Source organism: Canis lupus, chromosome 1 (assembly GCF_003254725.2).
Source record: "Canis lupus dingo isolate Sandy chromosome 1, ASM325472v2, whole genome shotgun sequence".
Lineage (NCBI taxonomy): Eukaryota > Metazoa > Chordata > Mammalia > Carnivora > Canidae > Canis > Canis lupus.
The window spans coordinates 85,545,434-85,560,208 of record NC_064243.1 but is presented as its reverse complement, the minus strand read 5'-3'; the positions used below and the strand labels follow the sequence as shown (position 1 = coordinate 85,560,208).

The window sequence follows — 14,775 nt, the reverse complement described above, 5'->3', positions numbered from 1 at the left end:
GGTTAGTAAGTTTTTTTTTTTTTTTAAGTACTATCAGTCCTTGAGTTTCTATAAGAGCAGATGTGGTGCCACACAACAGAAAATCTAAATCATACTTGTATGGTGTTCTCATTTGCGTGTTCGAACACATTTTTAGTGACAGGGAGGGGAGAGGGAAGGCATTATTACGTAGCCAAGATCAACTACCACTTTTTAATTTGCCATGAATTATACGCAGGTTCAATTTGAGAAATTGACTCAAACACTAGTGTTTAAGTTGAGCTCATCTAGGTTAGTTTATATATTTTTTTCTGATTCTTGACTCTAAAGGGTGCTTAAGTAAATGCTACTTAATGAACAGATCTTCTACTCAACTAAAATTTATAATGTGTTAAGATTTCCTATTAACTTCTGAGTAAACTGATAATACCCTAATTCCTGAACAGCTGTGGTTACATTATCAATTTTTCAGATATATACAAGCTGAGGTTCTGTGGTGATCACTGCAATCAAAATCTTTAGGAAAAAATATATTCAAGGCAGATTAACTAACCAGAAAGTGACCTATAACTTGTCATCTTGCTGTTAGGTATAAAGTGAGGTATGACTTTATAACATCATTAACTATGCTAATAAAGTAGTACATTGTTGCAGAAAAAAAAAAGGAGTCCTACATTTATGTTATAAAATAGTATAACTTTCACTTCTACAATAAGAACGGAAATGTGCTCTGAGGGGAAACACAAACAGGGCTCTTTGGTTTTATATGAATTAAAAACCAGTGTTTATATATGGAAATAGCTTAAGGTATCAAATGGCATTTTTATATTTTGCTGTTCACGTATGTTTGTTTTAAAGATTGTACAAACACAAGAAACTGCTTTGTCAAATTTCAAGTCACTTTCCATACCAGCTGCTTCCCCCTCTGAAACCCTTCTACGCAGTTTAAGGCTACATACACAATGTTAACAACCAGCAACCACATCCATCATTCTCTCCAAAATTATCAGCTAATATTAATGGACAAAAATCACTCTAAGAACTTTGCAAACAATTGAGCAAAGAGGAGTTAAATTAAGTCTCTGAACACGATGTTTACAGGTGTTTACATGACGTGGAAGAGATAAAACAGCCTTTCCAAGTTTTGGCAGTTGCCTAAAATGTACAAGTGTCTTTGGAGTGAAGGGGATAGGGCAGGATGTGCAAGGCTTTGCAATATTGGTAAGTTAGTTTTTGAACTCTGAATGTGTTTCTGCCTCCAAAAAATACAATTTTAACACTGTATTTTTACAATGCTTAACATGTTACCATTATATTATTTAGTAGACATTTACCCTTTCATAGTTACTTGCTAAGAATTTCAATGGTCTTTCCAGGTTCTGGAAATCATTACTCTAGGACATTAAAATTAGTAATAGCTCAAGAAAATGAGAAGACAAGTCACAGACTAGGAGAAAACATTTGCAAAGACATGTCTGATCAAGGACTATTGTCAAAATACGGAAAGAACTCTTAAAACTTAACAGTAAAACCTGATTAGAAATTGGCCAAAGACCTCAAGGAAGATATATACATGGCAAAGAAGCATACAGAAATAATCTCCACATCATGTCATCAGGGAAATACAAATGAAAAATGAGATACTACTGCACGACTCTTTGAATGGCTAAAATTCAGAACGCTGACCAACACCAAATGTTGGTGAGCACGTGGAGCAACAGGTTCATACATTGCTGATAGGAATGCAAAATGGTACATCCACTTGGAAGTTTGGTGGTTTCTGACAAGACTAAACATATTCTTATCACACTATCTACTGTTCGTACTTGGTATTTACTGAGAAGAGCTGAAGCTTTTATGTTCACACAAAACTTACACACCAGTTTAAAGTAGCTTTATTCATAATTGCCAATGCTTGGAAGCAACTAAGAAGATATCCTTTAGTAAGTGGATGGATAAACTGTGGCACTTCCAGGCAACAGATTATTATTCAGCACTAAAAAGAAATGAGTTATCAAACCATGAACGGCAGGGAGGGAACTCACGCGTGTATTCCTAAGTGAAAGAAGCCATTCTGAAAGGTTACATACTGCATGATTCCAACCATATGACATTCTGGAAAAGGCAAAATTACAGACAGTAAAAAGATCAGTAGTTGAAGGGGTTAGGGTGAGGCTGAGGAACAGACAGATTTTTAGAGCAGTGGAAACACTCTGTATGCTACAGTGATGGATACGGATCACCATACATTTGTCCAAGCTCATAAAGTGTATACCAGGGATGAGCTGTAAACTAGGACCTAGTGCTTATCATGTGTCAACGTAGGTTCAACTGTTTTAACAAATATACCACTCAGGTGGCAGATGTTAACAGAGGAGGCTATGCACAGGTTGGGGACAGGGGAAGCCTCTGTACTTTCAATTTTGCTGTGAACCTGAAGCTGCTCTAAAAGGTTAGTCTTTAAAAAGTTAATAGGGCATACTTAGTATGTGCCAGCCACTGTCCCCATCCTCCTCACAAATCCTGATTCTGGGATTCACTATCTTCCTAACCATTACGCCATACTACTCATAAAATAAGTTCTTTCCTTCAAAAATTCATGCTGTGGAAGTCCACTGCAGATCAAACCCAAGGCTCTACTTTTACAGGTAAGGCCCACAGACTAGATCAGATCAAAGGACCAGCCCAAGGTCATACAGTTAAATCTTATGATGGTCTGCCTTAGTAAAAACATTTTTGGACTGGGGTGTGTGCAGAGGTGGGACTATATAAAGAGAAACGTGGTATATTGGTATATACTTCAAATGTTCAAAATCTCAGCGTACACTCCAAAGGTAAAGCCCACTTAGTCTTGCCTGAAGAATATTCAGGTTTGAATCAAGTCTAGAACTGTATCTTCCTAGCTGCCTTATACTTTCTCCTCAATCAGCTGATGCTCCTGACAGATTTAAATCCTCAACTCCAAATCTGTTCCAAATATTGCTTAAAAAATTATGGAAGCCCTTATTACTACTGTATCATGCTGCACAAAGTTACAGACCAACAAAGGGCCCATCATCTTGCCATCGAAGTCTTCTTTATCCCCCAGATACCACTTTGATTCAAAACTGTAAGACTTAAAATTAATCCATCAAGCAAATGTTGACAAGACGTAGCACTGAGAGGGAAATGACTGTTAAATTTTGGAAAAAAAAAGAATTGTTGGCCTTAATACCATAATTTTCACCTCAACTGTGTTTCTTCAATACCTTTATATTTCAGGAGATTTGTTATCTCATAGATTTCCCCCAGTTGGAGCAAAGGTAACAGCACCCAAAGAACTGTAACAGATAATAGTGAACCAGGGTATTTCAATTTCAAACTCTAGCACTGAAAAGTTCTGGTTCTGCTTTTGGCTTCAGCTACCCCATGGGCCCATCTCTACATTAGAACCAAACCCAAAACAGAAATAAAACTATGCCTGTTTTTGTAAACAAATGGTCATGTCTAAAATGTCACCAGTAAAGCAAAATAAAATGGAAAAAGTAGGCCATAGTTGTTAAAATTCCATTCCTTTCTCAAGTTCTAAGATGGTTGGGATCCTAAAGAGTACCTATTCGTTTCTGCAAAAACAAACTGCTTATGGTGTACCACACTTGAAGTTTCACAAAATTCAACTTATGGTTCTCACTTGAACACATCATGTTCAGGGATGGCAATTAAAAAAAATTACAATATAGCCATGCAAAGTCTACATACACAACTACAAGGTTGAATATGAAACGTTTTCTAACTATTCCCCTTTATGATTGCTAACTATGGCTTAAAAACCCAATGGACAAGTGGAAGCTTCCCTCTGTACATGGCTTTTATTATTTACATAATACAATATAGCATCAATGCTGAATAGCATGATTATGTGCAATACATAAATATGAACTATCTGTACACATCTGCAGATCTAACTCAGAACTAAGGTACATAATAATTGAAAGCAAAACTGAATGCTTTAATTAAAGTAAAAACTAGGACTGAACACTGCAATAAATCAGAAGTAGTGCCTCGTGTACATACGTAACTATTTACAGATGAAAACAGGCATTACCACAATACTAATCTAACTATACTCATTTATATATAAAAAAACACAAGTTTCATACATCACAAAAACCTTCCATTATAACACAGAAGTGATATTACCAGACAAGCATCGGTGAAGTATACTGCCTCTTCTAGTTGTTATTGTACAATGCTGTAGATAATGCAGCCCATGCAATACACCCAAGAACACTAGAGTCCTACACCCAAGTACAATTAATATGATAAAGCAGCCCTCTGCAAGTGGTGCTGGATACCGCTAAGAAGTCTACTGCAGCCATGTTGGTTATGATTCTCCATGCAGAAGGGTACAGTTACATTAAGAACTGAAGTCTTGAAAAAAGCTTTGAACATTCTTTCTTGAACCAAAACATTCAACAAAAGATGCACATGAAAAATTAACTTTTCAGATACCTTTGCAACTTAAAATTCAGATGCATGTTATTCGATAGAGCTGCTGTATGTAAAAAAACCAAATGTAGTTTTAATTTCTTCTTGTAAACAAATTAATCCTAGTGCAGTTCTGTGCTACGCAACATTTTTAGCAATGAGAGTAATGCAGACATCTTCTGGTGCAGGCCAGCATGATAAGCTCCAAAGATAGCTCAAGACCCTGTTGGCCTGATGGCTTTACTCATGATAACCAGTTGCGATGTTTACCTTTTGTAGAAGGTCTTATTTGACAGCTTTTAGAAGACAAATTAACCAGGCTTACATATGGCACCATATACTGGTTTCATGGAAAGGTCTGATCCTCTTTATAGCTTTCCTCCTGCTTCCAAAGAACACGTTGTGGAAATTAACAGGGTGAAGTTTAACTATGGTAGAAGTAGACTGCCAGTCCTTTTCTGGTGTACCATTTTTTAAAAAATACAGGCACATAACACTAGCCAAAGATTATACCTTGATTACATTCCCAAAAGGCAGATATGCTGCAAACATGCAGAGATTTCATGTATTATGTTTGGCACGTGGGAACGAAATTTTGTCCCTATCGTCTGTGTATTTCAATTTGCTGTGCAGATTTTCATCCAATTTTATTCAGGGGAGGGCATATACATTTTGTAGGGCTGTATCTATCCATTTCTGCCTGTAACAAACACCCAAACATCCTAAAATTTCAATTATAAGACAGACAAGTGTAAAGTAAAACTCTGGAGAACATCAAAGGAAAATGGCCATGCATCTGCTCTTTAATGTTTTCCTACGATATATTAAAATAAAAACAAAGTTTCAGTCTCTTCACAAGTAGTAATTTATATTCTCTGGATTTTTTCAGCCACAACAACTGGATTCTCTTTTCTGATTTTTGCTGCAGCTTCTGCTTTGTAATCATATGGACAGTTGTGCTTGTCAGAATAACGGTGAAGTCCACAAAACAAATTTCCACATCGGCAGTCAAACCCTGTATACACAAGAGGAAGTAGAGTCACTTGGGAATCTGCAGTAATTAAGGGGGGGGGGGGGGCAAGGCCTCAGTCACTATAGAAAAGGAACCAGATTTTCATGGTTCTCTGTAACATGAAAGAAGAGTCTGCCACTTTCAATTGTGAAAGAACTTTCAGTCTCTTGACACAGTGAGAAATTCAAGTAACTATCCTTCCAGTAAGTCCTGTAGATACCATAGAGCAGAAACTACCTAGGTCTGGAGCCAGACTGAGCTGGATGCAACTCCTACCACACATAAACTGGGTAATGTTTCCTCAAGTGAAAACTAGGGAAAGAGAACCATAGGGTTCTGAGATTTAAAGGGTACAGTTAAAAAGTATTTTAACATTTTTTGCCTGGCTCAAAGATTGTGCTTACTGTTTAGTTCAGCTACCTTTCCCTCAGAACAAAGAAAAGAAAGAATCAAAAGGGATGAATTTTTATCAATCCAATAAAGCAAAGTAATTCAGAAGGCCTGAAGCTAATAAAGAGTTTTAGAGGATTAGAGAAACAATGGAAATCAAACCCAATTTCTCCCCACATCCTGCCTGCTTTCTAGTCCACTCTGGAAACTTTGTTCCTCAAAGTCAGGCATTTTGCTACAGGTGTTAAGACTGACCAGTCTCTTACGGAGCTCCTGATTATACTCTACCAATAAAATATGCATTGTTTTATATGTTCCGTAATAGGGGCAGCCCCGGTGGCCCAGCAGTTTAGCGCCGCCTTCGGCCCAGGGCCTGACCCTGGAGATCCGGGTTCAAGTCCCACATCGGGCTCCCTGCGTGGAGCCTGCTTCTCCCTCTGCCTCTCTCTCTCTTTCTGTCTCTGTGTGTTTCTCATGAATAAATAAATTAGAAAAAAAAAATGTTCCATAATACCTGTAAGGCCAACTTTCTTTCTGCACATAAAACATCTGTTCTTCTTTGGTTTGGGCAACTCAGGAGCTTTTTCTTCACTTTGAGAAGTACTAGGCTGAGAAACTGATGGACTGGGCTGAGTGACAACTGAAAAACAAGGGTGAAAATGAGCTATTTGTTAAGAGTTCACGGGCTAACAGTTATTTTAGTAAAAAAATAAATTTAAAAGAAACAGTATGATTTTTAGTGAAAATATTTATGAAGCCTTTCTTAAAAACATGTGTTCTAAATAGAATCTTCTACTTTAATATCAAAACTTCCTTCAAATCTGAGAATTTGCCAGTCAACATATACTTGTTTCTCTAAATGCTGTAAAATGATTACTCCATTCAAATTCCTTTAAACTCACTCTTAACAGCTAGTACTAGGGAACAAAATCCTGTTTTAAAGACTTGGGAGATGTTGGTCATATGCCCAGTTTTCCCATATTGCAACGGACTAATCGTGAATTTCCTAATTAGGGCAGTTCACCTTCAGTATTACTGAGTATATCAAGTCGCCAACTCCTAAGGTACTTGGTTATAAAAAGTCATTTTGGTTTTATAGTGATACAAAAGACTGTAAGATAAATCCAGCAAATTTCAACAAGCTCAAATCATTAAACCCTAATTAACTTCAGATCCCAATATTTTACAATATTCATTTTGCCATTTTAACAAGTGCTTTATATGGTCAATGTAGAAAATCTGAACAGTTCTTAGAAAACTTTTTGAAAGATCAGGCAGTCTTTAGGACTATGTAAGTACTTGTGAAATTTTGACTATTAAGGAGTCCAGAGGCAAAACCATAATTTTTAAAGCACAGCTTTTATTTACATTGCAGTAGTGATCTAAAATGGGTATGAGATTTAGACAATGAAAGATATGATCTTTAGAAACAAGTCCCTGTTTCTCCACCTAAAAGGGCTTTAAATTTTAATTCATATAAACTTGTCAATATGAAGATTAAAAAATTACAGTTCACATTAAAGCCCACATTACCAGTTATTTAAAAAATACCAAATTTAATTCTACTTCTATACTATAAAATTCAACTATACCAGAAACACGGAGTTTTAATATTAATCCAAACCCAAAGAATAGCAAATTTAAATATGCAGTGCTAAAATTATTGCTTAAACAATAGGCCAGCACTAACGTTATAAGCATAAATCCAAAATCTAGAGCAAGCTGAATAGGTTTCAGGACAGCTTACTCAAACTCTCCCAATATATAATTCATTTATATTAGTAACATACTGGATGAGTGTAATAGCTTAATATTAGACTAAAAGAATACTATTCTACCTTCTACTTATCCTAGTAGCTATTATGACAACCTCAATACAATTTTTCCTGATTGTAAGATAGTGAGGAATAACCTATGGGAATATTTGGGGGAGGGGTATGTGAGATAGCCACTTCCTTGGCTATATAAGTAAACTGAAGAATGATTCCTGGGACATACAGGGAAGGGGAGTTAAGAAGGGAAAAAGATTCAGTAGAGGCAAAGAGGGACAAACTATAGAATGCCTAAGAAAGAATAATTACAGAGGCTAGCTACAGATTTAAACCAAGAATACTATTCCAAGGTCAGAGTAATTTTGTGTTAAAAAAAAAAAAAAAAACAACCCAAACAGAACAAAAGCCTCACAAATGCACTAATTTGGTCACAGCTTTCTCAGAAGGACTGAACTCATTTCAAAATGTTAAATATAGATTCACCTGCTGAACTCAAGAATTTTTACCTTAACTTCACAGATTAACATTGCTATAGTTCACATAAGCTTTGCTATATGATGTTAGCAGAAGCCAACCTCCAAAGCAGATTACATATCCACAAATATTGTTTCCTCACAATAAAGTTTTAATGTGTTCAGTCAACATTGCAGCAGGAAATAATAAACTGATTAAATGAATTACATGCCCTAAAGAGTATGGAGATACTTGTTCTAGGGTCCAGCATAGGTAATTCAAAACAAGTCAATCTCTGGCAACATGAGAGCTACATAGCAGAGATTCAAAGGCACTAAATGGGGGGGGGGGGGGGGGAGCCTTTCTACACTGAGTTTTAAACTCTCACAAAATCTGATAGGGATCCTACACTTCTTCAATTTGGAAGTTTTTTATTAGTGTTCAACATGTTCTTTGTTCTGAATATTTTCTACAATACTGACAACATCAAGACTGATACTGCTTTCTTTACAGTTTTGAAATTAAATCTATATAATTTCCTGTTTACGAGTAATACTTTCTCAAGTGATTTAGAGACCTTTAAAATATATTGACAAACTACCTTTTAAGTTCATTAAATTCTTAACATTTCCAGTCTCCAGATTATAAATTTTGCTGATTTGTGGGACGGGTCTAAGGAGAGGGGTATGGGTAGAGAAGAAAGAAGAGTGAAGAAAGACTATTTTATACTTGAGAGACTTTAAAGATAGTGGTTCTTGCTTGGCCTATATTTTATAGCTCTCTCTCCAATTTAATCCTTCGATGGGAAGGAAATAATCCCCTCACCAACACTTCTTTGTACTACCAAATCCAGAATGGAACTAGTATTAAACAAAAAGCATACCTGGCTCTGACACCTCTGTTTTCGGGGTAGTTATTTTGTCCTCTCTTGAAATGCTCATTTCTGTCATTTGCTGAGTTACAGGCAAGGCAGCCACAGGCACATTTCTATTTGAGTTCAAGCAAACATTTTTAAAGATGTTAAGGGTACTTCTTTGCGAGATAGTAAGTTGTCAGTTCAACTTTAAATTATGTATTATTTCCAACATGGTCAAATGGAGCTAAATAATCTAAAAATTTAAGAGTATGGGATGCCCAGCATACATGGTTGAGAATAAAGAAGTTTGATAAATGGCTCATCAGTTCAAGGCTGCATATTTGTATAGGTTACCATATTCTATTATAGCCAACTGGGAACTTTTAGCTGTGCCTGTAATTTCAGGGCAAAAGGGGCAGCTTTGCCAAAATGCCATGTGTAGCATTCTAATATAGTCTGCAGAGCCATACTCTCTACAATCCCTAAATCTCAATTATGAGAAAATAAAAGCACAGCTTTCTCAACACAGCATCTTTGAGAGTATCATGGAGTGTGTTGTAATATACATTTCTATTCAATGACCTGTAAGATCAGGTATTAAAAGAATCCTGGAATCCCAGATTGTGGAACACCAGCAAAGCCAAGGGCATCTGATGTATTAACGTCCTCATTATATACGAACATTCATAATTAGAATGGTATGGATAGCATGGATATCTTTATTTCCTCCTTGAATGTTGTAAAAACCCTGAAATGATCAATCTTACCTTGACTTTTCAGATGTGCTGCCAGCAGCACCTTCACAGTTGTTTAAACTCGTGTCTGCTCTCTGTACAGATGCAGAATCTGAGGTAGGACTGTTGGAACCACTAGCTGTTCCTATTTAAAAAAAGGATTTGTAAGAAAGACCAACACTACAAACACTCAGTATCAAGACTATTAATAAGTTACAAATACTTGCATTTAATTAGGTTAGTGATTTAAGCACTTCAACTGTGTTGCAGAATCCTATAATTAAATGAGTATCCAAACAAAAACATCTATGAAAGAGTCACATCCAGTCACCATAAGTATGAAACAAAACCTCAAAAAGGAAAATGAAAAAAACTAGAAAATGCTTGTAGATAGTCATTCATTCCTGATGTAGCTGTGCCAAGTACTTGGGCTGCTGCTTTAGTTTCAAGCTTTTCTCAGGTCTTCTCTCCTTGGGCTCCCAGCATAGATTCCCAGTCTTAGGCCCCAATTCTTGGTTCTATATTTTCTGTCCACCAGTCTTCAAATGGATTTTTCCTTGGAAACTTACCCATTGGGCTCATTCTGCCACTATTCTGCTGCCTCTGAAGATGTTCTTTGTAGCAAACGGAACACATTCCATTTGTCCTAGGATTCCCATAAAAGCCACATCCTGTACTACACAGCATGGGCCCTGGGGTCTGGTTAGTCTCCTGAGCCATATTTTTCTGCTATAAACAAAACAAAAATAAAATTTTAGAAATTAGCATGTTACCAAAGTAAAAATCACTAAATTAGTATGATAGCCACCAGTATACCTTTGATATTTCTAAATAACAAGTTTGTCTCTAACAAAAGCCTAAATTATGGTAATCATTAAAAAGAGCAGGCCAAGAAAATTATGGACATTTGTTGCTTTTATGAAACAATGGGCATTAAAGAAATGGTCTTTTACTTCTTCTATCACTATGATCTTTGTTTCAATTTCTGAAAAGGTCACTCAGCCAGATATCAGAATTACATTTAAATCAATTTGGGCAATTGGCTTCTTAAAGTCACTTTTCTGCTTTCCTGCACTACAGACAAGACCATATCAAATGATACTTCAACTGGCTAAAAATATATAAAACGGAACTTACAAATGAAAAAAGACCTACAATGATCACAATTAAGTACCAACTCCTGATGGCTACTGGTGATTCTTTAAACTGGCTGTATGTTGGATGTAGCTCTAAAGCGTTCTTAAAAAATACCTTATAACATACTTGGCCTCACCAGTAATTCAACAATTCTGCTATGAGGTAGAACTGTACTTTTAAAAATGTTGCCAACACTGTTACAGAACACTGAAAAGAGAGCTGGTAGATTATCTAGCGTTTCCAGTTACCTTAGCACCAACACCAACAAATGAAGCTCTTTAAGAATTTAGGGGTCCAGCTACTCATGAAATTCCTTTTAAGTTCTGCATTAGAGGTGTGAAATCTGGGTCTGAATACTTTAAAGCCAGTGCCCAGAAACCTGCAAATGCACAAATTATCAGCTATATATTTCTCCAGCCAAAGGCTCTATTAGAACTTTTCACAAGTGCTTGTCTTCCTCACATCAGAAAATGAAACCTTTGAAAGCTCTATTTCAATATGGCAAAATAAAGCAAATGTGAACACACCTTTAATAACGATTAATATCCAATGCTAGGTTATCAGAAAGAATTTCATACAGCAAGCATACCTTGTTTTTCTGGAAGACTTTTAAAATTGGCACAAATATAGTAACGCTATCCTAAATTCAGTAAATTTTCCTAAGTGAAAATACACATAAAGAAAAATTTAAACTGTGGAAAGTTTTCGTATCACCTTAAAATATATATGTACCAAAAAAAGCGTATTTGAGAGCACTTTATCAAAGGGAGATTGTGTGCTATACCTTGTGGTCACTGTCATTTAAATGTGCCTTAATGTTGACAAGGGAGATTACTTATGATCTGCTGAGTTCCGAACATTTCAAGTAAGTGCAGGTAAGTACTTCAAGTTCGAGATTGCCATCTTCTAGAATTCATATGGCTTTTCCCAACTACCATGCATTAGAATACTAAAAACAAGGTTTTAACAAGTTTTTAACACTTCTTACCAAAATCATAAAAAGGGGTTAGAGGACTAATCAATTTTCACCTGGCCAGAATCCTGTCAATATTTCTCAGTTAAATGATAGTAATCTTTCCTTTTGTTAGCAAAAAGAAGTATTTCAGCCAATCAAGTTTATATGGAGGATGATGGAGAACCACAACTTACTTCAAACACAGTACTAATTTAGTAGACACGGTCTCTTTAAATAGTAAGTGGAATTTAGCTGACTCATTTTGGAGCAGGGTAGTGTAAACATTTCAACATCACTTATGAAGTTTATTAATAAACATTTTCAGCTGGGTTTTAAAATTTTTTAATACGGGCAAAAATGCTTCAAATAATAAAATTACGTATGCATTTATTTGCATGCCCCCCACCCAAATGTGTGGGAATCAGCCCTATGCACAAAGTTCATTCCTTGAAGCCAGTTTAAGAATTCTGCTAGTTCAGTTTCTATACTAACCTCCAGAGTCATCTGACAGTGGCTTTATAAGAGCAAATCGGTCTAAGTTTTAGAGTCATCCCATGTTAACATTAGTGAATCCAAGTCTTACAATCTTTTTTACAAAAAAAGAGGGAGGGAATCTCATCAATGATTTTACCCACTTGGACTTGTCAAGTATCCCACCTTTCCTTCTTCAGAAAACACAACTACTTTCAATTCACTATAAACAGCCTGCAAGGGAGACACAAGAGACCCCAAGACATCATTTTCCACAGCTTCCCATCTTGTAGACTTTTCCCCCCTTAGAAAGCCAGCTTTTGAACACCATCACATGTGCAAAGCTTGCCTTAATATTTCTCAGAAGCTTAGATCACATGGGCAAGCGCTTCAGCCTGTCACAAGGCTGCAATGTGACAGGCTGAGCTGGATGGAGGCTCTCACATAAAGCCTAGTCAACAGGGGCCTCTGAAATCAGCTTCTATTTATATCTTAGAGCTTGCCAACTCCTACACAACCTCAAGAACTAAGGATGCTGCGTTCATAGATCTAATATTGTGGGAAACAAAACAAAAAGATATACCATTAAGGCTGCTACAATTTTCTTTTTCTTCTTAACGTAGGGAGGGCCAGCGAACAATCTCTCAAATTCAACTAAGAAGATGCATCATTAATCGCTCACGAAGCCAAAACGGTCAGGGTTGTTTATAAAAACCAAGCACAGTAAAACTAGCACCCAGGCAGAAAAAAATCCTGATGTTTAAATCCTTTGGCTTAGCAGCAATTTGGGGGAGAGGATAGTTTGCCATTAGGTGCTGTTTCCCTCCTGCTTGGTAACATTTTAGAAAAAAAACAATCATCATTACTATTTAGTACCTTAAAGTTTTGTTGTTAGAAACTTGTGCATTCCTGGGTCAGCTCTATCAGGTACAGAGGAAATGTTTATTTTTATACTTTGTATAGCTGAAATGTGTATTTTTACAGTTTGTGGCTTCCTCTAACTCATAGTTTAAAGAAAGCCAAAACCTAGGCATGTAATAGAAAAACTCTCCAGCCTCAAATATGAAGAAAACAAAGGCTTTTTGCACCTATAGAATTTAGTTTTCAGGTGCATAGGTTAGAAGATGGTAAGAATGCCTACTCACTTGGACTTGAGACGGGAGTTCCAGTCTCTATTTCACTTCTAACTAAAAGCCAGTGACCTTGGGCAAGTCCTTACTCTCCGCATCTGTTCTCTCTTTGCCAAAAGGAAGATTTACTCTTATTAATTTTAAAGTCTCCTTTCCAGGCTTAATACCGGGCCTGAGATAAAAAAATAGAGAATAACTACAATAAAAATTTTTTGGGGGGGAAAACATTAAAAAAAAAAAAAACTTGTAAGATAAAAATTGCAACGTTTTCACCCATTAAATTCTAAAATCCTACTTTTAAAAAAATAAGGAACATAAAATCAAGTTTTAAGTTTGTTTCCAAGTCTGTAAATTACCCCAAAGCCAGGTTTAAAACCAGGGGCTGTGTGACCTATATACACACTTCTTTATCCTAATGTCCTTAGACCAGATTCTGAGAAGGCATTCAATAAAAATAACATGGGCCTTTCCTCAAAACACAGCTCCACGGAGTGCGTGGAAAGCGAGCAAGAATTTCACGTTCACCAGCCTAAATGCACGAAACAAAGGGGAAGGTGCTCCATTTCCTTCATGGAAGGGATCTCGGGCGAAAAACGCAGCGACGCTGGCAAAACTAAAACCACGACGACAGAAGATCCCCCCAGCCACGTTCCAGCGGATTTCCGAACAAGCCCCGGACCCCATCGGTCCCCCCATGCCCCTCTCTAAGCCGAGGCCTGGCTCGGGAGAGCCCAGCAGCAGCAGGGCCTCCTCCAAAAACCACTGAGTCATGCAGAACAGCAGCTCCGCAGGCCGGGTCGGGCCCGCGCCGACCCCCGGCTCCGACCGGCTCGGACCGGCTCCTCGGAGGCGGCGGCGGCGACCTGGGGGGCGGGGGGGAGGGGGTGCGGCGAGCAGGGGGCCGGGGGCGCGGCCGCCGCCGCGGCCCCTTTGTCTCTCCGGGTCCGGCTGCCCACGCCGGGCGCCGCGCCGAAGGCGGCCGGGGCGGCCGCGGAGGAGGCCCGGAGCCCACACGCCGGGCATTGTTCTCCGGCCGGAGCGGGAGCCGGTGCGGGCGGGCCGGGGGCGCCGGACCTCGGGCCACGACGGCAGGATGACGCCTCCGTCTTTGTGCTCCCTGAGCCGGCCGGCTGGCCCCCCGCCCCCGGAGGCTCCGCCAGGGGCCCGCGGCCGCCCGGTGCCCCCCACTCCCACCCCCCGGCCCGGCACGAGCCGCCGGGCGCCCTCCCCCCGCCCCGCACCACTCACCCTGCGGGGGCAGGAGCGCAGGAGCCGGGCTCGCGCGACGCCGGCGCGGTGGGGCCGGGCCCAGGCCTCCGGGAGGGACGAGCCGGGCGCCCCGGAGCGGCCGCCGCGGGCCGGGAGCGGGGCGGAGGCGGAGGTGGCGCTGCCGCTGCCGCTGCCGCTGCCGCCGCCGCC

The 14,775-nt window shown here is 38.8% G+C and overlaps 1 protein-coding gene across 2 annotated transcripts; it reads right to left on the bottom strand.

The window, feature by feature from the left end:
* Positions 1 to 3,808: 3,808 nt before the first annotated feature.
* ZFAND5 (zinc finger AN1-type containing 5) lies at positions 3,809 to 14,746 on the bottom strand. 2 transcript variants are annotated; one of them, XM_025423309.3, is made up of 6 exons: positions 14,605 to 14,746; positions 10,233 to 10,392; positions 9,697 to 9,808; positions 8,957 to 9,060; positions 6,363 to 6,488; positions 3,809 to 5,461 (listed from the first exon to the last, which is right to left on the bottom strand). In XM_025423309.3, the coding sequence occupies exons 2-6, from the start codon at positions 10,381 to 10,383 to the stop codon at positions 5,313 to 5,315; spliced, it is 642 nt and encodes a 213-aa protein (XP_025279094.1). In that variant the 5' UTR covers positions 10,384 to 10,392; positions 14,605 to 14,746; the 3' UTR covers positions 3,809 to 5,312. The 2 variants fall into 2 exon arrangements, with proteins under 2 accessions (XP_025279094.1, XP_048947967.1); XM_049092010.1 differs by lacking the exon at positions 14,605 to 14,746 and adding an exon at positions 13,372 to 14,017.
* Between the last annotated feature and the right edge of the window lie 29 nt (positions 14,747 to 14,775).